We start from the raw sequence: 26079 nt of genomic DNA on the forward strand, positions 1-26079 counted from the left end.
CGTCTTGCTGTTGCCTCCTTTATAAAATGGGGGTGAAAAGAGTAGCCCAGGGGTGGCTGCTCTTTGTCCACCATCCAGAGCCTGCTCCTGGTCTGGTGTCTTCCTGTTTTGGGCCATTTTAGTCCAAACCAAATCCTTTACCTCTGAAATCTGATCCTGAACACAAAAGGAAAAGGAAAATCTGCCTCCTTCTCCAGTGGTTGCCAGACTTGGGTAAGGAAAGCCTGAGGTCATGGGAGAGTTGACAGCTTTGCTTTTGAGTCCAGAAGAACAACTGCACAAGGTTAGAACTGCATTGGAAGCTTTTGTTGACAGCTACTTTGGAGGCTTTTGTTGACAACCCAGCTTGATGTTAGTTTTTGTTTTGCCTGTTTTTAAAAAGTTTACTGTAAATAACCATAGTGACAGCAGAGGAGATTGGTCCTCATCTCTTTACCTGTCAACATCACTCGTGGGATGATGGCTTCATTCAGGGCATCACAGTTTGGTTTTCTTAAAAAAAAAATGTTGTGAGGCTAGGTGTGGTTGCTCACAGCTATAGTCCCAGCACTTCAGGAGGCCAAGGTAGGAGGATGGCTTGAGCCCAGGAGTTTGGGACCAGCCTGGGCAACATAGTGGGGCCCTGTTGCTACAAAAAGTAAAAAAAAAAAAAAAAAAAATTAGCCAGGCATGGTAGCACACCCCTGTAGTTCCAGCTGCTTGGGAGGCTGAGGTGGGAGGATTGCTTGAGCCCAGGAGGTCAAGGTTGCAGTGAGTCATGATTGTGCCACTGCACTCCAACCTGGGTGACAGAGCAAGACCCTGTCTCAAAAAAAATTTTTTTTTGCTAAGGTTATGTTCATTGAGATACAATTTACATACACTAAAGTGTGTTTTTTTAAAGTATACAGTTCAAGTTTTGACAAGTAGTCATGCAACCATTGCTACTTTTAAGATGCAGAACACTTCCTTCTGTATCTTAAAAATTCCCTCTGCACCTTTGCAGTCTGCCCTTTTCCCCACCCTCAGTCCCTGGCAGCCACTCATCTCTTTTCTGTCCCTGTAGTGTTGCCCTCCCCAGAATGTCATATCAGTGGTCGTGTAGTCTGTACCTTTTAGAGTTGGGCTTCTTTTGCTTAACGCAGGGCACTCCAGCTTCCCCCACACCCTGTGTGCATCCGCAGTTGTATCATTCATCCCTTTTCATTGCTGAGTAATACTCCATCATAAGGACATAACACAGTTGTTTATTCATTCCCTAGCTGCTCTAAACAGCTGTGTGCTGGTTTTTGTATGCACACAAATTCTCATTTCTCCTGGGTAAAATATCTAAGCATGGGATTGCTGGGTGGTACGGCAATTGCATGTTTAGCTTTATAAGAAACTGTCAAACTGTTTTCTGAAGTGGCTGCATGACTTTGTATTCCCATCAGCAGTGTTTGAGAATTCCAGTTTTGAGAATCCAGCTGTATCCTTGCCAGCATTTGGTGGCATTGCTTTTTATTTTAGCCATTCTGATGGGCATATGGTGGTAAAGGAACTTCATGGTTGTCTTCAAATGCTTACAGGTCTATTGCATACAAGAAATCCAGTTGTTCCCTGTGGCCCTTAGGGGTTAGATCAAGGGTCAGTGGAGGGAATATCCAGAGACAGATTAACTCAGTAGAGGGCATAATTTTAGGGGGAGAGATAAGATGGGTGCTGCTGGGAAGTAGTGAGCTCCTTCACTGTGGAATTTGGTCTTAGTGGCCATTTGAGGGATCCTGACAACCATTTGTATGGTAGGGCTGCATCATTTTCAGAATATCTGTCAACCCCTAGATGCAAGTAAAAAGACAAAAACTTCGGTTGAATGGAGATTGAGAGGATTTTCTGCAACCCTTGCTGTTCTTTTGGAACTTCTGGGTATAGCACGTCTTGAGATTGGTCATGAGGTCCCCTGTGGCCCTCCTTGGCCCTCCCCAGCTCCCAACTACAAAAGGCCAGAGGCGTGGGCTACACTTTCTGCTGGGTCAGAGAGCCTGCTGTGTGATGGATCTCGGGTCTGGTTGACCTTACTTTCTGTATGTGTCCTGTATGCTCAAGCCTTTGGGCCAGGAGAAATGGAACAGAAATCCTTTCCTATTAGGAGGCAGTATTGTGGGGGTGGTTGAGGTGTTGGCTCTGATGTCAGATCTGAGTCTGCATGGGAATCCCATTTTCCTAGCCATGTAGTCTTTCTGGACGTGATTCTCAAGGAGCGATCCTAGCACAACACCAGTAGGGAGCTGCGGAGATTAATGAGTTGAAAGTGGAGTGTCTTTAGCACAGAACCCAGTGCTTGGGCAGTGCTTGGCACATGTCATTGCTACTTTATCTGTGTGGCCAGCCACCCCCAGGTCATCATGGCTGTAGACTGAGACGTCTGGAGACAGAGATGGGAAGCATTGGGATGATTCTGAGCCCTTCCTTCTGTCCTGCCGCCTCCTCTCCTCTCTCCAGCTTCCTCGAAAGTCAGGGCTGCGTCTTTCTGTTGCCTCATTTACAAAATCGGGATGAAATTCAAAATTTCTCTTCCCAAAGGCAGGTTACTGGGCCTGATGGTGCTTTTCTGTTGTGAAACTGGACATTTGATGTTTCTCTACTATTTCTTGAACTTGATTATAGCATATAATAGCCATTCTGAAAGTGTGGCCTAATGTCCCTGAGGTCCTTTCAGAGGGCTCGTGAGGTGAGACTGTTTTCATAATGATACTAGGATATCACTGGTCTTTTATGTTCTCATCCTCACGTGAGTGTAGAGTCCAGTTTTCAAAAGGTTCCATCCTGAGTGTATGACATTACACAGAGATGAGACTCCAGCTGTCTCTGTGAAGCTGGATGTTAAACAGCCTGTGTAACAAAATGCAAAGCAATGACACTCTTCCTGCCGCATTGTTTTGTTTTGTAATGGAAAGGGTGGTTAATGTCCCATAAAAAATCTTATGTGAATATACAATGGAGTTTTGACTTTTTAAAAAATAAGTAAATATTTAAAAATTCTTCTTGGTTTTAATTTCTAATCTTGTAAATTTTATTAGACATAACGTCTATGAACAAAAGCTCTTTGGAGTGTCAGATAAGTATAGCGGTCCTAAGATCCAAAAATGTGCAAGCTTTGAGGTTAATACCTTGGTTTCTAGGATCATTTAGAGGTCCATATTCCATACCTCTGTGACCTGGACACACTGTTTAACCTTGGTAAGGCTGTGTTTCCCGATGTGCAAAATGAGGATAACAGTGGTATCTACCTTATGAGGATTGAACGGGATAATGTATGAAAAGCATTTCAAAAACTGCCAGGCATGGCCAGGTGCGGTGCCTCACTGTAATCCCAGCACTTTGGGAGGCTGAGGTGGGTGGATCACCTGAAGTCAGGAGTTTGAGACCAGCCTGGCCAACATGGTGAAACTCCATCTCTACTAAATACAAAAAATCAGCCGGGCGTGGTGGCACACGCCTGTAATCCCAGCTACTCTGGAGGCTGAGGCAGGAGAATCGCTTGAACCCAGGAGGTGGAGGTTGCAGTGAGCCGAGATTGTACCACTGCACTCCAGCCTGGGCAACAGGAGTGAAACTCTGTCTCAAAACAACAAAAACAAAACAACAACAACAACAACAACAAAAAACAAAACCTGCCAGGCTTGAAGTGCATGTTGCTGATGGTTGTTATTTGGGAGGCAGAAAGGCATGTGGGTGAAGCACCTGTGCTTCGAATCCAGACTGCCTGGGCACTTGAGTCAACGACCTAACCTTGCTGGGCCTCAGTTTCTCACCTGTGAAATGGGGATGATGTTATCAGTACACACCTGTGAGGTTGTTGCGACAGTGAAATCAATGCTTGGAACATAACCTCCCCCTGGGCTTGGTTAGAGGTTGAGTAGCAGGCACGTTGAAAGGAAGCTCCACTTGTTGGAGAGTCAGGTAGGTTATGGTCAGTCAGGTGACTCAGCACCATCACCCACCTGACCCTCAAAACTGCTGGGGGCAGCAGTGAAGCTGAGGGTCTCTTGGCGGAAAGGTGTGGGAAGGCTTCTGAAGCTGTAGAGGAGACCCCTTTGGGGAGAGGAGATGCTGACCCCTGGCCTCACCTCCAAAGAATATTTTGACCACAAAGGTGTGGCCTGGGGCACAGAAATCCTGGTTGTCATGGTACTGGTGGCTTTTAAACACAGTCTGTGTTGCTTAATGACAGGGACACATTCTGAGAAATGTGTTGTCATTTGGTAATTTAGTCATTGTGTAAACATGAGTGTGCCTACACAAACTTAGATGGTATCTACCCCATACCTAGGTTACATGATATGGCCTGTTGTTCCTAGGCTGCAAACCTGTGCAGCATGGTACTGTACTGGCTACGGTAGGCAGTTGTAACACAATGGTAAGTATTTGTGTGTCTATACATAGAAAAGAAAAGGTGTAGCAAAAGTACAGAATAAAAGATAAAAAATGGTCCAGCTGTACAGGGCACTTACATGAATGGAGCTTGCAGGACCTGAAGTTGTTCTGGGTGAGTCAGTGAGTGAGTGGGGAGAGAATGTGAGGGCATAGGACATGACTGTACACTGCTATAAGCTTTGTAAACACTGTACACTTAGGCTATATTCGACTTACAGAAAATATTTTTCCTTCTTCAATAGTAAATTATAACTTACTGTAACTTTTTTACTTTATAAACTTTATATATATATTTTTAACTTTTTGACTGTTTTGTAATAACACTTAGCTTAAAACACAAACACATTGGGCCAGGTGTGGTGGCTCACGCCTGTAATCCGAGCACTTTGGGAGCCTGAGGCAGGCGGATCCCTTGAGCTCAGAAGTTTGAGACCAGCCTGGGCAACATGGCAAAACCCTGTCTGTACAAAAAAATTAGCTGGGCATGGTGGCACATGCCTGTAGTCCCGACTACTTGGGAGGCTGAAGTGGGAGGATTGCTTGAGCCCAGGAGGCAGAGGTTGCAGTAAGCCGAGATTGTGCCACTGTATTCCAGCCTGGGTGACGACAAGACCCTGTCTCAAAAAAAAAAAAGAATACACACAAACACATTGTACAGCTGAATATTTTCTTTCTTTATATCCTTATTTTATAGGCTTTTTCTATTTTAAAAATTTTTAATTATTTTTGTACTTTTAAAACTTTTTTTGTTAAAAACTAAGACACAAATACATTAATATATTAGCCTAGGGCTACAGAGGATCAGAATCAGCAAGACGTCATTAGGTGACAGGAATTTTTCACCTCTATCGTAATCTTTTAATTTATTTTTTTTAGAGACAAGTTCTTGCTCTGTCACCCAGGCTGGAATGCAGTAGAGTGATCTCGGCTCACTGCAGCCTTGACCTCCTGGGCTCAGGCGATTCTCCCACCTCAGCCTCCCAAGTAGCTGTGACTCTAGGCACGTGCCACCACACCCAGCTAATTTTTTTGTATTTTTTGTTAGAGACGGGGTTTCGCCGTGTTGCCCAGGCTAGTCTCAAACTCCTGAGCTCAAGGGATCCACCTGCCTCGGCCTCTCAAAGTGCTTGGATTACAGGCGTGAGCCACCACTCTTGGCTAAGATTTTTGTATTTTTTGTAGAGATGTGGTTTAATCTTTTTTTTTTTTTTTTTTAAATACTTATTTCTTTTGTGTCTAACTCTATTATAATCTTATGGGACCACTGTCCTACATGTGGTCCATCATTGACTGAAACGTCGTTATTTGGCACATGACTGTCCTGCATTTCAGGGGATGGTGGAGTCAGGTGGTTGGGGTTCTACAACCAAAAAACACTGACAAGTGCAGCGCTGGGAGTTGAGGCTCCCCCTCCCACAGTGGTCTGGCTTGTCATGCCTGGCGCTGAGCTCCCTGTCCTCCCTGGCCCTTCTGGAAGGCCCTAAGCTACTGCTTTTGTCTTGGGGGACTCTTGGTTTGCATGAACATTTGGCCAACAAGGATCAGTGGGACATGGGTGGTCAGGACGGCACAGAGAGTCAGAAGGCCTGTCATGTCCTATGCCCTTTGTGTGTTGTGGGTCCACTGCAGAACAAACACTGTGTCCCCTGACACGAGTCAGCCTGCCAGATCCCATCCACAAATTGGATGTTTGCTGTGAGCTCCTCTGACCTCACCAAGGGTCTCTAGGGTTGGTTGAGATATCAGGTAGACATATTGACAGGGTTCAATATAAAAGCGCCATGGATTAGTCTCTTCTCCTGGGATGAGGTGCTTTCTTCCTAGAAATGGATTTGGATCTTGTCAGAGGTGGTGGTGGCAGCGGTGGCTGTTGCCTGCTAGGAGCATAAGGTGTGGGGCTCCCTGCAGGACACTCAGTCCTAGGGTGGGTGATGAGGGCTGGTGAGGGTTAAGTAGCCTGGAGGCATCAGGACCAACTTGAATGGCGTCACACTGACCTAAGCTGGGAGCCAGCAGCCCTCCTCTTAGCCTGCACGCCTGGGCTGGTTGGGCAGGTCTGTCAGGCGGGTGGACGGCTTGCAAAAAGGGAGCCGTGCAGTGTCCAGCCCTGGTCGAAGAGGGCGGGGACATGGCCCTTGGGCCCCAGCTGCCCTGGTCCTTAGTAGCGTCACTGGATTTCAGGTGTGCTTTCCTCCTCGAGCTGTGCCTTTCACTCTCCTCAGGGCACAGTTTGGTCTGTCCTGTTCCATGTGCCTTGCTGGGGTGGTTACTGGGATTGTTGAGTGCTTGGATGCTGGAGCCAGATGCCCTGCACTCACTTTCAGTTCTACCTGCTACCCTCTCTGGCTCAGTGTTCTTATCTGTGAAAGGGGAATGGTAAGAGGACCCACTTGTTGGGGTGTCATGAACAGCTAACACAAGACAACAGCTAACACAAGACAACAGCTAACACAAGACAACAGCTCCGAACAGCACCGGACTCCTTGTGAATGCCAGATGAATGCAAGTTCACTTTATTATTCCCCTTCCACAGGCACTACCGGGAAGGCGCCGTCCCCACCACCCCTCCTCACTGACCGGCAAGTGAACGAGAAGGTGGAGAACCTCTCCATCCAGCTGCGGCTGATGACCAGGGAGAGGAACGAGCTCCGCAAGCGCCTGGCCTTTGCCACTCATGGCACGGCCTTCGACAAGAGGTAGTAATCGTGCTGTCTCCCCTTCCCCAGGCCCCATGGTTGGGGTTACTACCCCGATGCTGGTGCTGTCACCCCCAGACACCCCTAGCACCTGAGGGTCCAGGCTGCACTGCCTGAGTGTCCCCTTTTCCCCACTTCACGTCCAGAAATGCTTCCCAGGGGCAGGACCCGCAGGCTTCTGGGGCAGGTCTCCATCCCACATGTGGCGAGGCCCCTTAGTAGTGGTGTGCTTGTGTGCAAAGTCGGCTCCTGTGTGTGTGTGTGTGTGTGTGTGTGTGTTCCTACCAATGTCTCCTAGACCTGCCTAAGTTGAGTGAAGCTTTATGTGCTTGGTAAACATATTAATTGTTCCCTGCCACATACGTGTTTTGTTTTTTGAGACGGGGTCTTGCTTTGTTGCCTGGGCTAGAATGCAGTGGCACAATCATGGTTCAAAGCTGTTTTAACCTCCCCAGCTCAAGTGAACCTCTCACCTTAGCCTTCCGAGTAGCTGGGACTATAGGTGTGTGCCACTACGCCCAACTATTTTTTTTTTATTTAATTTTTTTTGCTACAGCAGGGTCTTTTGTTGTTGCCCAGGCTGGTTTTGAGCTTCTAGGCTCCAGTGATCCTCCTGCCTTGGCCTCCCAGAGTGCTGGAATTACAGGCGTGAACCACAGCGTCTGGCCCCACATGATGTGTTTTAAACAGACCACATTCTACCTGGTGTCTTTGTTGCTTTGAAGAAAATTTTTGCTTCTTTTATTGTGATTTAGAGGTAGATACCAGGGAAGGGTGGCCCATAGGGTGGGGCAGAGAGAGAGTCTTTATCTACCTGCATGATCTAAGAGGACTTTCTGGGAAGGAGGAGGGCCAGAGAGTGGTTTATCCTTTAGCTCCCATGCTGGTAGAGGTCTGGAGGGAAGAGGGCTTGGTGTAAACACTTCAATTTCACCTCTTTCCTTCAGGAGCAAGGGTCTATGCCTCTGCACTCTGTGCCTCTGGGATTATGCCAGGGTTGCAGAGCCTGATCCTTGAGCTTATATTCGTGAGGATCTGCCCCTCAGTCATTTGGCTCAAAGGCAGGATGAGTGAATACGTGTATGTGCTAGCACAAGAGAGTTGGCTCACTGTGGCCCACGGGCCCACTGCCTGTTTTATAAATGAAGTTTTATTGGAACACAGCCATGCTCATTGGTTACAAAGTGTCTATGACTGCTTTCCTGCTACAAAGACAGAGTTGAGTGGTTGCAACAGAAACCATGTAGTGTGCAAAGCCTTACGTATTTACTATGTGGCCTTTCGCAAAAAAAGTTTGCTGACCTCTGCTCTAGAAAAAGGGTCCTCAAACTTGAGCATGCACCAGAATCACCCACAGAGCTTGTTAATGCACAGATCATTGCCTCTCTTTCCCTCCCTTCAGAACACCTGACTCAGGAGGACTGGGACTGGGGCTAGGCCTGAGAATGTCTATTTGTGACAAGTTCCCAGGTGATACTGTGCTGCAAGTCTGGGAACCCTACTCTGAGATCATTGCTGGTGCCCAGTGTTCTTAACCTTGGTTGCACATTGGAATCCCTGGGGAGTTTTTAAAAATTCTCATGTTTGGGTCTTATCCTCAGAGATGCTAATGTAATTGATCTGGGCATTGGTATTTTAATGTGTACCCAAGATTGACAGTCACTGTTCTAAAGAGAGGAGAGATTTCTTTTATTTAATATTTTATTTTATTTTATTTTTAAATTATTTTTGAGACAGGATCCTCTCTGTTGCCCAGGCTGGAATGCAGTGGTGTGATCTTGACTCACTGCATCTTCAACCTTCTGGGCTCAAGTGATCCTCCCACCTTAGCCTCCTGAATAGCTGGGACTACCGGCACATGCCACCACACCAGGCTAATTTTTTTTATTTTTTTGTAGAGGCGGGGTTTCACCATGTTGCTCAGGCTGGTCTCAAACCCCTGGCTTCAAGTGATCCACCCGCCTCGGCCTCCCAAAGTGCTGGGATTACAGGTGTGAGCCACCACACCCAGCCTACAGAGAAGAGACATTTCATCACAGGTTTCTTTTGGACTCAGAACTGTTGTACAGACTCCTGGGAGCTCCTACAGAACAAGTTGGCACCGTCTCAGCTCTCCAGGCCCATGCAGGGAGCTCAGGCAACCACGGCTCCCTCCATCCTGGGGATTCTGATTCTGTGGATCTGAGTGAGGCCAGGATACCTGAGTTTAACAAACACTTAGGTGTGTGTGGTGCATAGGGGACCAGTATTTGGGAACCACTGGGCTGGCCTAATCCAGGACCTGGCTCCCCTGTCCGTGTGAATCCTGGGGCCTGTGTTCATGGGGCCGTTTGCTCTCTGGGCCAGGCCCTACCACAGGCTGAATCCTGACTATGAGAGGCTAAAGATCCAGTGCGTGCGAGCCATGTCGGACCTGCAGAGCCTGCAGAACCAGCACACCAACGCCTTGAAGAGGTGTGAGGAGGTGGCCAAGGAGACTGACTTCTACCAGTGAGTGAGGCCTGCTTGGCCAGGGCCCCCAACACCCACAGATAGCTGCTTTTGCCCTTCTTTTCTGTGGACTTGGTAGCCAGGGGTTCTGGTTCTAGTCCTGTCCCTGTGCAAGCAGCAAGCAGTCTGCCTACAGCAGTTGTATTTGTGCCTTTGGCCCCCAGTTTTCCTAAGTGTAAAACAAGGCTGTTAATCCCTCATATCTTATTGCCAGCTTCAGAGACCTGGCGGGCAGGAAAGTGATTCAGAACATGCAGCAGGAGTCAGGCAGGTCTCTGGGTCTCTGTCCAGGGGCTGTACTGCAGCTTCTTCCTGTAGGATAGGCCCAAGGGGTGTTTCCCTTTGGTCTCCCAGTACCCCTCTGAGAGTCTTTGCCTGCCCACCTGCTGATATCTGCCCAGGCCCCAGTATTTGGAGGCACTAGGTCTGTACCAGAGGGGCCTGTCTCCCTTCCCTGGAGATACATGTGCCCTTTTTGGTGTCAGGTTTGTAAGTGGTGATTTGGATGTTTCTGGAATTGGGCTGTTAGCAGGTTTTGGCTTGCCTCTGAGTGCTGCAGACCTAGCTGCCATTGGCTCCTGTCCGCTGTATCTACGGGAAGTGTTGGGACCTGAGGCTGGTGATGGCCTGGGGTGGAGCAGGGTGTGAGGGGCTGGCTGGGGCTCACTGAGCATGTACTGGGTGTTTCAGCACACTCCACAGCCGGCTCCTGAGTGACCAGACTCGGCTGAAGGATGATGTGGACATGCTGAGGCGGGAGAATGGGCAGCTGCTGCGGGAGCGAAACCTGCTGCAGCAGTCGTGGGAGGACATGAAGCGGCTCCACGAGGAGGACCAGAAGGAGATCGGTGACCTCCGTGCCCAGCAGCAGCAGGTAGGTCCAGCCCCTGCAGACTGGCCATTTCTCCCAAGTAGTCCTCATTCCTTTTAATGGAGAATAATATTGAGAAGTAAATGCCAGGTCAGGCACATTGGCCCACATCTGTGATCGCAGCGCTTTGGGAGACCAAAGTGAGAGATTGCTTGAGATGAACCTGGGCAACATGGCAAGACCCCATCTCTACAAAAAAAGAAAAATTAGCTGGACATGGTGGCACACCTGTAGTCCTAGCTACTCAGGAGGTTGAGGCAGGAGGATTGTTGGAACCTAGGAGTCTGAGGTTATAGTGAGCTATGATCATGCCACTGCACCCCAGTCTGGGCGATGGAGTGAGACCCTGTCTCTAAAAAAAAAAAACATAGCCAACCAAGTGCTGGATGTGCTTGTAGCTTGGGTTAGCACTGTTTCCCAGCCCTCTCAGTGGAAAGAAGTAGGAAGTAGCTAAGTGTACACATACACAAAGGCCATACACATACATACATACACATATGTATATCTGTATTTCTGTATCAGACATGTAGATTGAAAGCTATGAGTTCACATTGACACTTTCAATTCTAATCCAAGACCACAGGTTCATTGTGGTTTCTACCTTTTTTGTTTGTGTAACTTCCTTTAAAAACATCAGTGACAAGGCTGGGTGCAGTGGCTCACACCTGTAATCCCAGCACTTTGGGAGGCCGAGGTGGGCAGATCATGAGGTCAGGAGATCGAGACCATCCTGACTAACACGGTGAAACCCCTTCTCTAGTAAAAATACAAAAAATTAGCCGGGCGTGGTGGCGGGCGCCTGTAGTCCCAGCTACTCGGGAGGCTGAGGCAGGAGAATGGTGTGAACCTGGGAGGCAGAGCGTGCAGTGAGCCAAGATTGCACCACTGCATTCCAGTCTGGGTGACAGAGCGAGACTCCACCTCAAAAAAAAAAAAATCAAACAAAAAACAAACAGTGACAAACGTAATTCCTGTGTTTTTGTTTTTGTTTTTTTGTTTTTGAGACGAAGTCTTGCTCTGTCGCCCAGGCTGGAGTGCAGTGGTATGATTTTGGCTCACTGCAACCTCTGCCTCCTGGGTTCAAGCAATTATTCTGCCTCAATCTCCTGAGTAGCTGGGACTACAGGCGCCTGCCACCACACCTGGCTAATTTTTGTGTTTTTAGTAGAGACGGGGTTCACCATGTTGGCCAGGATGGTCTTGATCTCCTGACCTCATGATCCACCCACCTTGGCCTCCCAAAGTGCTGGGATTGCAGGCGTGAGCCACCACGCCCTGCCGATTCCTGTTATTCTTAATTTGTTTACTTGGTCAATCCCCCATGTGTAGCTGCCTCCCATGCCCTCTGCAGTCCCCCATCCCGTTCCCATCCCCTCCTGACCCTTTGTGGGCTCTCCCACCCCATGCCTTCTCTCTGCTAGGCCTGGTCTCCTCATGCGATGCCAGGACCCCCTCCTCATTCCGTGCCAGCTGTGATATCCCCTCTGGGGCGACCTGCCCCAGGGTAGGTCCCTGTCTTGCTCTACTTTGCCTAATGGCTTTAAGGTTTAATTGTTTAGAAAAAAGGAATATTCCATATTCCAATGAGACTGTATTCCATTGAAAAACTTGCTGTTTATTTTCCTTTCTCCGGTATTGATTGAGGTTTTATGTGGAGTAACCAGGGCAGGCTCAGCAAGGGACCCTAAGATGGATATACTTGGAGCTATTAGAGTATTTTTTGTGTACCCTCTGATTAGGGGAATTGGTTGTGTGAGGTCAGGCCCAGTGGCTGGGGCAGAGGTTGGTGTTTAGCCCATAGGTCTTGACTGAGCCTTGGTAATGGAAAGCCGGCAACAGGAAGATTGTCCTTCTCGCACCTGCTGCATGGCTCAGAGAAGCTGCGACAACACCCTTTCCACCCTTTGTAGGTTCAGGAGTTGGGGGTGGTGCTCTTGGAGCATTTCTCTGAGGATGAAATGAGAGTAGAAGGTGCCTTGCTAGCTCTGGTTAGTACTGCCCACAACCCATTCCCCCTGCAGGGACCCTTCCTTGTGCATGTCAGTGGAGCTTCCTAGAGCAAACAGATTTAAAGACTGTAGGTTTTCAGTTTCTTTTTTTTTTTTTTTTTTTTTTTTTTATTATACTTTAAGTTCTAGGGTACATGTGCATAACGTGCAGGTTTGTTACATATGTAAACTTATGCCATGTTGGTGTGCTGCACCCATCAACTCGTCAGCACCCATCAATTCATCATTTATATCATGTATAACTCCCCAATGCAATCCCTCCCTCCTCCCCCCTCCCGGTTTTCAGTTTCTAAAAAGGCAAAAGTATTTTTAACCTCAAAAGAAATCCTTTGGAGAAAACTTGCGTGCGAAGCAGGTAAGGATGGCGGTGCTGTGTCGAAACAAAGCTCCCGGGAAGCTGCCCGAGGGGATGGAAGCTGCCTGAGGGGATGGCCCTCTAAGGGTTTGAGCCCCTTCTCTGCCCTGGGGTGTGTGGTAACTTCCCCCACCTGAGGGCAGGCGGCCCCTCCCAGCCTTCACCTGCACCCTGCTGTGTGCTTTGTTTTCTTGCTCTTTTGCCAGCAGTTTGTTCTTCTTGGTCTACACTTGGCTAAGGTAACCTTTTGCCTTGGGGTTTAGTTTGGATTCTGTTCTTCCTTGAGAGAGTCATCATTTCAGAAGTGTATGTGACTCCACGTCGGTCCACGGGAAGCCCCACAGCCTTGCTAGAAAGTGTGAGGTTGGAGCATCTCAGTGTAGCAGAATTGTCTTATATGGCTGTCACGAAGACACTGCGTGAAAGGCACTGGCGCCGTGTGCCCATGTGTATGAGGTGCTCAGTCAGTGTTGTGGTCATTAATGATATTATTCTAATCCTGTCAAGTCTGGGTTTAAATCTGCCTCATCCAGGATGTGTAGAAATTGGAACCTGCATACATTGTGGGTGGGAAGAAATGATACAGCCACTGTGAAAGGCAGCCTAGTGATTCCTCGAAAAACTAAACAGAGCTAACAGGTGACCTCCCAGTGACACGCCTAGGTGTGCACCCAGGAGAACTGAAAATATATGTCCGCACAGAAACTTGAGGTGTGAATATTCATAGCAGCCCAAAACTGGTAACAACCCAAAGGTCCACTGACTGATGAATAGATAAATAAAATGTGATCTATCCGTACAATGGAATATTATTCAGCATAACAAGGAATGCAGTACTGATCCATGCTATAATATGGATGAACTTTAAAAACATGACAGCCAATGAAAGAAACCAGCCACAAAAGACCACAAACTATGATTCCACGTACATGAAATGTCCACAACAGGGAAATCTGTGGACACAAAGCAGATTTGTGGTTGTCTTGGGCTTGGGGTTTGGGAAGTGACTGCTGATGGCTACTGGTTTATTTTGGGGGTGATAAAAATGTTCTGGAATTAGATAGTGGTAGTGGCTTCACAACTTTGTGGATTCATAACCTCGTGAATATATTAAACACTGAATTGCACACTTTGTGTGGTATGTAAATTATAACTCAGAGAGGAAAAAAAAAGACTCAGAATTTCACCTTGTCGTAAGTAGAGAAATCCAGGCTGGCTACAGTGGCTCACGCCTGTAATCCCAGCACTTTGGAAGGAGCAGGAGGATCCCTTGGGTCGAGGAGTCCGAGATCAGCCTGGGCAACATAGAGAGACTCTATCTGTACAAAACATTGTTTAATTAAAAAAATTATTTTTTAGAAAGAGCACTCTGCCCTCAAGAACCGTAAAGTTTACTTGTCTCCTGTTCTCTGACTTTCTTGAGCACCTGCTCAGCTTTACAGACATTCAGACTGAGACATCCCTCCCACCCCCATCCCCCTCTCCCTTTCCTATCTGCCTAACAGGGGAGGGTCTTCCTTCCCAACCCCGCAGCCCATTCCCTGCTCTCCTTTTCCTACCGCTGTGGTCCTTGGCAGTAGGGGTGGGGGTGGGGATGCATCCTGGTCATTGGGGTCCCGCAGGTCAGTTCAGCTGGACCAGTGCCTCTCAGCAAACACCACCTCCAGACCCCACCAGGAGAAGAGGCCTGGCTGCCACAGGGAGCAGGGCTGGGAGCATCTGAGAGCTGCTGGGCGGCCAGCCCCCTATCCCGGCATCCCGGGCCCTCTTGCCTTTGTCAGGCGCGGGGTGGATGCCCAGGTGGCAGTAGGCCAGCAGCAGAGGAAGCGAGGACACGGGGATGGCCACAGGCTTGCTCCCTGCTGGGCCCGAGGGCAAAGGTCAACCTCGCTGGACAAGGGCAGTTTTGTTGCTGGGTTCCTCCCACGCCTTGTAAACTTGAAGAGGCCCTTGCAGGGTAAATGGTGCTGTTTGACTTGCGTGTTTGCTTGAGGGATTTGTGGGGCTTCCCAGCCCTCTGCATGATTTATCTCAGAGGAAATGAGGCAGCCCTGGGGGAGGGGGTGCCGTGGTTGAGAGCAGCAGACAGGTGTTTTGTCCGTATGTGTGTTTTGCTGGGGAGGGCCTCTGCCTGGCATCCCCATCTCTGGGTTTGGGCATTCTTCTAGGCTGTGTCAAGAATGCCCAGGAGACCCTGACAAGGCTTGGTTGGGGAATCTAAGTAGAGGGTGTTTTTGCATCTTTTTTCTTTACTAAAATAGTGCATATTCTTTGGTTAAAATAGAAAAGAGTCTTCAACCAATGTGGAAGTCAGCCACCCACCTCCTCAGACCCAGCCTAGCTTTGTGGAAATGACCATCCTCTGTGTAAACCATTGGGATGGATGTGGATCCTTGTAGATTTTTTTTTTTAATGTCACATTTAATACTCATATAGTTTTGTTTTTTGTTCCCTGAAACCTGCTTTCAAAACAAATATCCTACAATATATCATGGATTTCCTTACATTTTCTGTGAATTTGCACATCCAAAAAGGTCCTTGCTTGTTTTGTTGTCTGTCAGGTGTTAATCACATTCTGTGTGGAGCGTCTTGGTGGTCAGCATCTTCCCATGTTACAAACCGTGTTTCAGTGGACACACGTTGTGAAGTTTGAGCCTTACAGGTAGAATTCCTGAGACCAGGGCAGTGCACATGTTCTCCTAGGTCCTGCCAATCTATTTGGGAAACCTCTCAGGCCCCAAGAGTCTTCTGTCTCCTCCTCCTTGCCCTTTCCCCTGTCTTTAAAATATACTTTCTCTTGTAATTCATGAAAGTCGATTTTCTTGTCCCAGGTATCCTGAATGAATGCCCTTTGATGGGCCTGAAAGAAGGGAGGAGAGGGGTTTCCTGGTTGCTGAAGGGCATCCCTTACAGAGAAGCCCGCAGAGGAGTGTTCTGACCAGTGTGGGGTACAGGTAGGAGGGTTGGTCTCTTCCTGGCCTCCCTGCAGGGAGCAGCCCAGACTATGGCTGTCTTTGTGCCTCCCCAGTGTAACTTCCACCCCCTTCTCCTTAAACTCACAGGCCAACTATCCTGTGCTCAGGCCCGTGGGGCATCATCTCTAAAGACTGCTGCCTGCCTGAGGGGAGAAGTTGACTCTCAGGCCAGGCTCAGGGGCTCACACCTGTAATCTTAGCACTTTGGGAGGCCGAAGCCGGTGCATCACTTGAGTCTAGGAGCTCAAGACCAGCCTGGGCAACATGGTGAGACCCCCCACCTCCATCTCTACAAAAAATAAAAAATTAGCCAGGTGTGGTGGGGCGTGCCTGTGATCCCAGCTACTTGGGAGGCTGAGGCAGGAGGCTCACTTGAGCCTGGGAGGTTGAGGTTGCAGTGAACTGTGATCACTTTAATTTTAGAATTCTGGGCCAAATTTAAATGTTTTCTCTTTCATTAGCCTTTGCTGGGAAGCTAAACATTTGACTGTAGTTCGAGGTGTGTGTGTGTGTGCGCGCACGCGCGTGTGTGTGCACGTACATGTGGAAATACCTGCCAAGCACATAATCCTCTAATGTTGAGAGGGAAATATTCTAGACCAATAGATTTAGTTTTTCGGATTCTCCTGAGTTAACCGTGACCTGGTTCCTCAGCTTTGTTCAGAGCCTGTTGGTTACGTAGCACAGGCCTGGCACTGAGTCCTGCTTGTAGAGAAAGGGTGAGAAGTGTTTGGAGGCCTGAGAGCCTCTTTGAGTATCTGGTTGCTGCCCTGTGGGAACAGGTTATTCTGTTTGACTCCAAGGCTAGAGTGAGAACCGGAGGTTAGGAGTTGCAGGGAGGCGGAGTAGCTGGTGGTGAGCACGACCCTTTCCCAAGGAGCTTTCACCTGTGGAACAGGCCAAGGGTGGCGGTTATCGTGGTGGAAGCAGTATGGGGCCTGATCGCGCTCTTTCTCGGTCTTCTGACCCGATTATCCTATCATGTTATGAAGGCTGGGGGGAGCAGCAGAAAGGACCTCGAGGTCTGCGCTGGGATTTCCCTGACCCACCCTGTCGCACTGGGAATTCGTGGCCCACTCTCATGGCCCTTTCTGGCAGCCTGATTCCCACGGTCCCGAATCGTCCTTGGATTGTCACACAGGCCTGGATCCAGGCCCCTCGAGGATAGCCGTTCAGGGGACTGCAAAGAGGGCGAACCATGGTATAGACTCCTGATTCTGCCATGCACTGGTGGAGGTGGGCTCTGCTGGGCTACTGCCCAGAACCCGGCTTTGTATCATTTCAAGGCTGCCTTTGGAACGAGTTTGTTTCTGAGCTGGGAAGGCGGAAAGCCGCTGCAGGAGAGCATTGGCTCGTCTCCGCGCGGCTGCCACCTTGTGGGGGGACTCAGGCAATGGCAGCCACCTTTGTTCCCCAGCAAACCAGACTCATTTGGAGCCAATGGGGTTCTCACTTGGCTTAGGGGATATTTAGAGAGTAAAACATTTGAGGTAATTTTTTTTTTTTTTTTTTTGAGACAGTATTGCTCTGTCACCCAGGCTGGGGTACAGTGGCACAATCTTGGCTCAGTGCAACCTACGCCTCCTGGGTTCAAGCAATTTTCCTGCCTCAGCCTCCTGAGTAGCAGGGATTCCAGGTGCCCACCACCACGCCTAGCTAATTTTTGTATTTTTCGTAGAGAGGGTTTCACCATGTTAGCCAGGCTGGTCTCGAACTCCCAACCTTGTGATCTGCCCACCTTGGCCTCCCAAAGTGCTAGGATTACAGGCGTGAGCCACTGCGCCCGGCCTGAAGTAATTTTTAATTGGCATTTTTGAGGTATTGCTCACCAATCAGGGCAATCCAGTTTAAATGCTGGACCTTTCCAGACGTGGGTGGAAGGCGTTGGTTGACCAGATTTCAGGAGTTTATTGACCGGATTATGGTCATGGGTTGAGCCCATTCCTTTTTTTTTTTTTTTTGAGATGAAGTCTCGCGCTCGTCACCCAGGCTGGAGTGCAGTGGTGCGATCTCGACTCACTGCAATCCCCGCCTCCTGGGTTCAAGTGATTCTCCTGCCTCAGCCTCCCGAGTAGCTAGGATTGCAGGTGCCTGCCACCACATCCAGCTAATTTTTGTATGTTTAGTAGAGACAAGGTTTCACCACGTTGGTCGGGCTGGTCTGAACCTCCTGATCTCAGGTGATCCGCCCACCTCGGCCTCTCAAAGTTCTGGGATTATAGGCATGAGCCACTGTGCCTGGCCCGGCTTTTTTTTTTTTTTTTTTTTTTTTAAAGATTTTAGATGTAGAGCGGGCACTGTCAGTGAGGTTCTGGTTCTCAGTGTGCATTCCTGTTTTGCAACAGTGATGCCATTTTACAAAGCAGTGAAGATTTTGACCACCTGAAACACCTGTGTACTGCTTTTTAAAATAAATTCTATATTTTGGTGTCCTAGTGAGATTTACCTTGAAAGAAAATGCTCCGCTTTAAAAATAAATAAAGGAAAAAGAATGAACCTGAAACGAACCAATCCTCCCTCCCTCCCTCCCTTCCTCCTTCCCTCCCTCCCTCCTTCCCTCCCTCCCTTCCTCCCTTCCTTCCTCCCTTCCTCCCTTCCTCCCTTCCTTCTTTCCTTCCCTCTGTTTCTCTCTTTCTCCTCCCCTTCCTTCCTTCCCCTCTTCCCTCCCTCCCTCCCTCCCTCCCTCCATCCCTCCCTCCATCCCTCCCTCCATCCCTCCATTTCTCCCTCTTCCTTGATTTCCTCTTTAAGAGTCAACAGTCCTAGGATCTAATGCTTAGGCCTTAGAGGAAGGAGCTTACTTTCTTGTTGCTATGGTTCTGACTTATAAATTAAGCCCTCTTTTGCTTTTTGTGTTTTTCATGTTTTTTGAGGGCTGACCCTAACTCCAAAGGGAATATTCCATCGTCCCAGGTTCTGGTTCTCTAGGCTGCAAACACTTGATAACCCAGGCCCCCACTGAATGAACCAGGGAATTCCTCGGCTGTTGGAGCTGGAAGGGCCAGACAAACTTACCTGGTCTAGCCTTGGCATTTGAGGAATCCGGAAGCTGAAACCCAGAGAGGTGGAGTGAGTCACCCCAGGGCTCAGATCCCATGAGGTGCTTAGCCGAAGCCAGCAGCCCCCTGGCAACCTCTTAACTCATCTTCTTGGTTTGTTTTTTTCTCTATAACAGCACCGCAAATGAACTTTAGTGCCTGTCATTCAGAGTAGAATGCTGTCTAGCTTAAAACCCTCCACAGCTTCCTGTCTCACTCAGGAGACCGTCTTCACTGTGAGCCCTGCAGCCATGGCCACCCCCATGCCCATGCCCATTTCTCCAGGTCCCCTTTGAATCCACCTGCTGCTGTGCACTGGGCTCTTGCTACTCCGCCCTGCCCCTCCCCTCTCTTTATCTCTGGAACACGCCTGCAGGCCCTGCCTCTGGGCCTTTGCCCCTGCCCTCCCCTCTGCCCGGTGTGCTCTTCTTCATTTGCCTCGGAATTCTGAAGTCACCTTCTTCAAGAAGCCTCTTCAGCCTTAGCCTCCCTCACAGTCCTCCGCTCTGCTACTCAGATGGCTCTCTCCAGCCCATTATACTGTTTTATTTTTTATTTTCTTGATAGTTCTTACCTTGCTCTGAAGTTACTTTATTTGGCCTGTGTGTCCACACCCTCCAAATTAGGATAAAAGGCCCACAGGTCACAGCCTCTTTCTGTCCTGTCTGGCATCACCAGCACCTAGAACAGTGCTAGACATATTAGGTATTTGCATGGGATGCGAGGGTACCCTACACCATGGAGGGTCACCCACACCATGGAGGGTCACCCACACCATGGAGGGTCACCCTAGGGCTTTTGAGAGTCTTTAGGTCCGATTTACAAAACCTGATTCTGGGCTATGTGACTTTCTGGGAGGACTCACAAGATTCAGTATGTAATTATACTCAATGGCTGACATTTATTACAACAAACATACACAGAGCAAAGTTGGCAAAGGGGAAAGGCGCGTGAGGCAAAGTCCAAAGGAAACTGGGCTCGAGTTTCCAGGAGTCCTCTCCTGGTGGAGTTTCACCAGATGCACTGAATTCCTCCAGAATGGAATCCCAACAACACACGAGAAGTGCTGGCCTCCACAGAGGCCTGTTAGACACTCAGTGCCCAAGTGTCTTACTGGGGGCTGGTCATGTGGGTACCTCTGCCTAGCATGTACGCAGATTCTGTACTCCCAGAAGAAAGCAGGTGTTCAGCATAAGCCACTTTGTTTGTACAGGCTCAGTACCAGAGCTGCTTATATCACTGGAAGAAAGTTTTACATCAGCCTAGAGAACTGTTTACTGTTTGGGTTCCTAGACGCCATTCAGTAGGGTCAACCTTGCAAGCAGGTCTTTCTAAGGATATAGAAATCTCAGGTTAGCTGTGTTAACTGTTCTACACAATACTTAGTAAATACTTGTGACTGAGTGAATCTAAATGAATCAGCCCAGTGTGACTGCAAGGCCTGGAGAATTGGACCTCAAGACTCTCAAAAGCCCTAGGGTGACCCCCCCTTGTCATCAGTCCCACCCTCAGACAGACAAAAGTGAGAGTGGGAGGTCTCCTCCACCACCTCCCCCAGACCTTTGGTAAGTGGGACTCTCTGGTCTCCAGGTATTGAAGCACAACGGGTCATCTGAGATTCTCAACAAGCTGTATGACACGGCCATGGACAAGTTGGAGGTGGTCAAGAAGGACTATGACGCCCTGCGGAAGAGGTACAGTGAGAAAGTCGCCATCCACAATGCAGACCTGAGCCGCCTGGAGCAGCTTGGGGAGGAGAACCAGCGGCTGCTGAAGCAGACGGAGATGCTGACCCAGCAGAGGGACACGGCCATCCAGCTACAGCACCAGTGTGCCCTCTCCCTGAGGAGGTAGGGCTCGGGCCACGGGGGGCTGGGGGCAAATGGGTCTTGTAAGATTCCCAGCCACCTCCAGGTGATAAGAAAAGCATGAGTTACTGTGCTTTTTCAATCAAAAAATGCTTCTGACCAGGAAACTTTTTTTTTTTTTGACACCGTATCTGTCTTGGGAATCATGGCTCCCTCCTCCCATCTGAACATCCCTGTTTACCTTCAGGTTCACAGACACCATTCAGTGGTTAGCCTTGCAAGCGGGCCTTTCTGAGGATGTAGAAATTTCAGGTCTGCTGTATTAACTGCGCTACACAATGCTTAATAAATACTGGTGTGTTCTAAGCGTCCTGTTTCTTTGGTCCCTGCCATGTGCCTCTCCCCTCTGTGGCAGTCACCCACCTAGCAAATAGGAAAGTTAATTATCTGGGGCGTGTGTCTTCTGTTATCTTTAGAGATGTGATATATGCCCTCAAACAGTGTTTTGTAGAGTATGTGCCTGTGAATCACCAGTTCTCTGGAGCATTTATCAGTTTCACATGAAAAGTGCTCTCTGGCGATAAATAGGTTTGAGCATTGCCAGGTTGAACCCAGACAGATGTCTCTGCGGCAGGACTTCTCAGAGCCTTCAGTGTGGTGGTGTGCAGTAGATAGACTCTCCAAGAGGCAGCCAAGATGCAGAGTTTCCCAAACATAAATCATCAGATAATATACTTTTTTTTGGGTAATGGAGCTCCATGCAGACCCGGCGTCTATGGACCATACTGAGAATTGCTGGTCTGTAGCCATGGGCTCTGATTTGCAGGCTGCCTGTGTGGAAGATGTCCCCCGGCCTGGAAGGACTGAGCTGTGCTCTTCGAGCGAACTTGATGACCTTGTCACAGGGCTGTACTGTTCGTATCTGTGAAATGAGGCGGTTTGACTAAATGATCGTTAAGGCCTCTTTATGCTGTTATCCTGGCATTGTTTTGTTTTTATTGTTTTTTAAAATTAATGTGGCTTGACTGTGGGAGAGATACGCTGTTGTTTCTAGTGGAGCGGAGGGCATGATGTCCTCAGTTCAACTCCTGGCATTTATAAAGGGCTGAGAAAAATTCCAGGTCTGGGGGCACTGGTACTCCATGCCTTTTCTCTCTTGGGGGTGGAGAGAGTGACTTCACTTGAAACTTCACGCTTGACTGTCCAGCACAGCAGAGCTGGCGGGAGGCAGCAGCGCAGCCGGCCACTGACCGGGCAGGGCCCCCGCCCCTCCCACGTCTCGCCGCCTCTCTCCCCAGGTTTGAGGCGATCCACCATGAGCTGAACAAGGCCACAGCGCAGAACAAGGACCTGCAGTGGGAGATGGAGCTGCTGCAGTCAGAGCTGACCGAGCTGAGAACCACGCAGGTGAAGACAGCGAAGGAGTCGGAGAAATACAGGGAGGAGCGGGATGCTGTGTACAGCGAGTACAAGCTCATCATGAGTGAGCGCGACCAGGTCATCTCTGAGCTGGACAAGCTGCAGACCGAGGTGGAACTGGCCGAGTCCAAGCTCAAGAGCAGCACATCTGAGAAGAAGGCGGCCAGTGAGGAGATGGAGGCTCTGCGGCAGGTAGGTAGGTGGGTGGGCCGGCGGCTGGCTTTCAGCCTCTCCTACAGCGTCCCAGGAAGAGGGGCTGCAGAGTGCATGGTGTCTGGGTTAGAAGCCTCCTTCCCATTGGAGTAAAGGGCTTCTGATAGGAGGCCTAAGTGCAAGCTGGGTTATCAGACACCACCCAGGTAACTCCTGAGCTCATGCTCAATGCCCAGCTCTAGTCTGGATTACAGGGGACAAGTGGGGAGGGAGGCCCAGACATAGTCGTGGATACCTGGAGCTTACACACCAGGAAGAGTCAGATGATGCGCACCGATCCTCTCACACCCAAACCCATTGCTACGTAATTGCAGATCAGTCTCATGCTGAAAGTCAGTGATATCTCAAGGACTTGCTTATTATGAAGCAAGATACCAAGGCCAAGTTCCCAAAGCCATAGGCCTCTTGCATCTGGAAGAGTACCCTCAGGGGCCCTTCTCTACCAGCAGTGTGCATCTGATTGAGTCTGCTCTTGAAAAAGTATTTCAGGCTCCTGCTGGGAAGATGTGCTAGTAGGCTGAGCCTACTAGTTCTTCTCCTGAAGCCTTGCTGTCTGGGGGCCACACCTCCAGGGTTGGGGGGCTGGGATGTTTGATAGCATTGGATTGGGCCACCTGGCTCAACTCCTGGGTGGCCAGTGTGGATTTTCTGCCTCCTTCCTACCTGTCAACCTCTCCTCATCGCGGAGCTCCTTGCCCTAGGTCTAGCTGAGCCCTGCTGGGGCCTGGATGGGCCCATGGAAATTCCCTTCAGTCTGTGTTGTGTGTGGCTCTGATTAGAACTTCTAGACTTGATCACAGCAGATTTTTTTTTGTATCAGAATAGTTCTCAGATATTCACGTCCCTCTATTCTTCTGCCTTTCTGTGCAGGTCAGTTAGAATGCAGCTTTCAAAGGTGGTTTATGAGAAGCAAAAAGCAAGATGTTAAAGGTCAGGCAGATTGGCAGGGGTGGTTTGCATTGGATCATTACTACCCAGTCCTGCCATACCAAGTGTGAGGCAGGTGATGCCTGATGGGTGACCAGCATGTCTTTCAACTGACACAACTCCTCTTCATGCCTGGGCAGTGGTAGGGGATGTGGGGAATGCGTGAGACACAGGCCCCTTGCTGAGAGATGGCCCTCCTCAGTCATGTGGTCTCAAACCTCTCTAGGCCTCAGTTTCTTTTTTTTTTTATGAGACCGAGTCTTGTTCTGTTGCCCAAGCTGAAGTGCAGTGGCACAATCTTGGCTCACTGCAACCTCTACCTCCCGGGTTCAAGCAATTCTCATGCCTCAGCTTCCCAAGTAGCTGGGGTTACAGGCGTGCGCCACCACGCCTGGCTAATTTTTTGTATTTTTAGTAGAGATGTGGCTTTGCCATGTTGGCCAGGCTGGTCTTGAACTCCTGGACTCAAGCAATCCTTCCGCCTCAGCCTCCCAAAGTACTGGGATTACAAGCGTAATTTCACCACCCAGTGAGCCACTGTGCCTGGCCTCTGGGCCTCAGTTTCTATTTTTAATTTACTTTTTTATTGAGACAGCCTGTCTGTTCCCCAGGCTGGAGTGCGGTGGCACAATCATAGCTCACTGTAATCTCGACCTCTTGGGCTCAAGTGATCCTCCCACCTCAGCCCCCCAAGTAGCTGGGACTATAGGCAAGGACCACCACACCCAGCTAATTCTTAATTTTTTTGTAGTGATGCGGTCTCACTATGTTGCCCAGGCTGGTCTCAAACTCCTGGGCTCAAGCGATCCTCCTGCCTCGGCCTCCCAAAGTGCTGGGATTACAGGCGTGAGCCCCTGCACCCAGCCAGCCTCAGTTCCTTCATCTGCACAATGGAATGGTGGTTGTGATGAACAAATGATTCAATATAGAAAATACATCATCGTGCCTGCACAAAGCAACAGTGAGTTGAGATGGGCATTCATTATTATGCCCATCTGAATCTTACTACTCTGTTAGGATTAGGGTGAACCTCATTAAACTGTTCCTTTGGGTAAAAATGGGCCAACCAAGTAATGGGAATTTCGTACAAGGAACCACCAAGACTTCTGCTGACCCTTGAGGCAAAAGCCAGTGTGAAGATGAATATTTACTGCAATGAAATTTTTGAAAAGTCTATTAGAATACATTTTTAATAAGTGAAGATAATGCATTAGAACTTGGTAATCATCCTAGAAAAACCATGAACTCATGTTCACATCCTGGTATCTGAGCACATAATTGTTGGGGGAAAATGTCAATATCAAATAAGGAAAACAAAATGATGAAGATGGAAACTTGGAAAATGACCAAGTCAGTAACTGCTGTGTGAAATGTCACAGAATGTCAGACACATGCCTGGGGAATGACAGTGAGCCTGTGCGGATGGAGTTTTGAGATTTTCTTTCTTTCTTTCTTTTCTTTCTTTCTTTTCTTTCTTCCTTTCCTTTCCTTTCCTTTTCCTTTCCTTTTCCTTTCCTTTTCCTTTCCTTTCCTTTCCTTTTCCTTTCCTTTTCCTTTCCTTTTCCTTTCCTTTTCCTTTCCTTTTCCTTTCCTTTTCCTTTCCTTTTCCTTTCCTTTCCTTTCCTCCTCCTTTCCTTCTTTCCTTTTTCTTTCTCTCTGTCTTTCTTCTTTCCTTTCTTTTCTTTCCTTTACTTTCCTTTCCTTCCCTTCCCCTTCCCCTTCCCCTTCCCCTTCCCCTTCCCTTTCCCTTTCCCTTTCTGACGTAGTTTCCCTCTTTTGCCCAGGCTGGAGTGAAGTGGCATGATCTCAACTCACTATAACCTCCACCTGCTGGGTTCCAGCGATCCTCCTGTCTCAGCCTCCTGAGTAGCTGGGATTATAGACACCTGCCAGTACGCCCAGCTAATTTTTGTATTTTTAGTAGAGACGGGGTTTCGCCATGTTGGCCAGGCTGGTCTCGAACTCCTGACCTCAGGTGATCCACCCACCTTGGCCTCCCAGCATGCTAGGATTACAGGCCTGAGTCACTGCGCTTGGCCAAATTTTGAGATCTTCGAAGTTAATGGTGAAGACTCTGTAGAAATGTAGAAAGCACAGAGATGTACAGAGAACACCTGAGTTCCCCGCGGTGCTGGCATCCAGCAATGAGACCACCAGGCCTGATGTCCTTGGGGCAGCCGTCGCCTTCCCAGCACTCAGGCGAGCCCTTCAGCCTGGAGCCCGCCTCCAGCCTCCACAGGGGGTATTGGCTGGGCATCAAGTGCAGCTGTCAGCTGAGACAGGGATCTTTTCCAGGCCCTGTTCCGAGTCAGCAGGCAGGAGATAGCCCCCGCTGCTGCCCCATCAGCTCTAAGAGCTCCTTCTCAAGTTGGTCTGGCTTCATGAATAAGAGCACTCTCCACCGGCAAGAGCAGGCCAGGAGGGGTGGGCAGTGAGGCCCCCGGGGGATTGGCCCCGCCACCCCACTGGCTGCTGCCTGTCAGGGGTCAGCTGTGGGGGGCCTTCTGGCAGGTCTAGCTCCCTCACCGCAGAGCCGTCTTCATCCTGCTCAGCCCGAGGGCTGGGCTTCAGTTTCTGGTGTCATGCTTGCATGCCCCTGTCTTCTATCTGCACCTCTTGCTCCATTTTCCCTTTTCCTTCTCCATGCCCTCTCTCCCTTCTGTGTTCTTCTGAGTGGGCTGAGGCAAAGAGCACTGGGAGGCCAGGGGCCTGTCAGGGTCTTTGACAGGTTGGCTATGCCCTCACCTCCTTACCAGCTCCCAGAGGGGAGATATCCTCAGGAGCTCCCCCAAGGCCACCTCCTGCCTCAGGCCAGTAGTTGACCTTGTCCAGCGAAGGCTCATTGCTCCCAGGAGGAGGGAGGAACTGCCTGGGGAGTTGAGG

At 49.3% G+C, this 26079-nt stretch overlaps 1 protein-coding gene across 3 annotated transcripts in view; it reads left to right on the top strand.

The window, feature by feature from the left end:
• Positions 1–26079, top strand: part of DLG5 (discs large MAGUK scaffold protein 5) — a 136609-nt gene that overhangs the window by 62488 nt on the left and 48042 nt on the right. For 2 of the 3 annotated variants that reach the window (XM_010363236.2, XM_030941011.1), the window contains exons 3-7: positions 6929–7091; positions 9438–9581; positions 10272–10455; positions 20420–20679; positions 21936–22248. In XM_010363236.2, the coding sequence (XP_010361538.2) occupies positions 6929–7091; positions 9438–9581; positions 10272–10455; positions 20420–20679; positions 21936–22248 (1064 nt within the window). The remainder of the gene's footprint in view (positions 1–6928; positions 7092–9437; positions 9582–10271; positions 10456–20419; positions 20680–21935; positions 22249–26079) is intronic. The other variant, XM_010363237.2, reaches the window with a different exon arrangement.

This window comes from Rhinopithecus roxellana, chromosome 11 (assembly GCF_007565055.1).
Source record: "Rhinopithecus roxellana isolate Shanxi Qingling chromosome 11, ASM756505v1, whole genome shotgun sequence".
Classification (NCBI taxonomy): Eukaryota; Metazoa; Chordata; class Mammalia; order Primates; family Cercopithecidae; genus Rhinopithecus; species Rhinopithecus roxellana.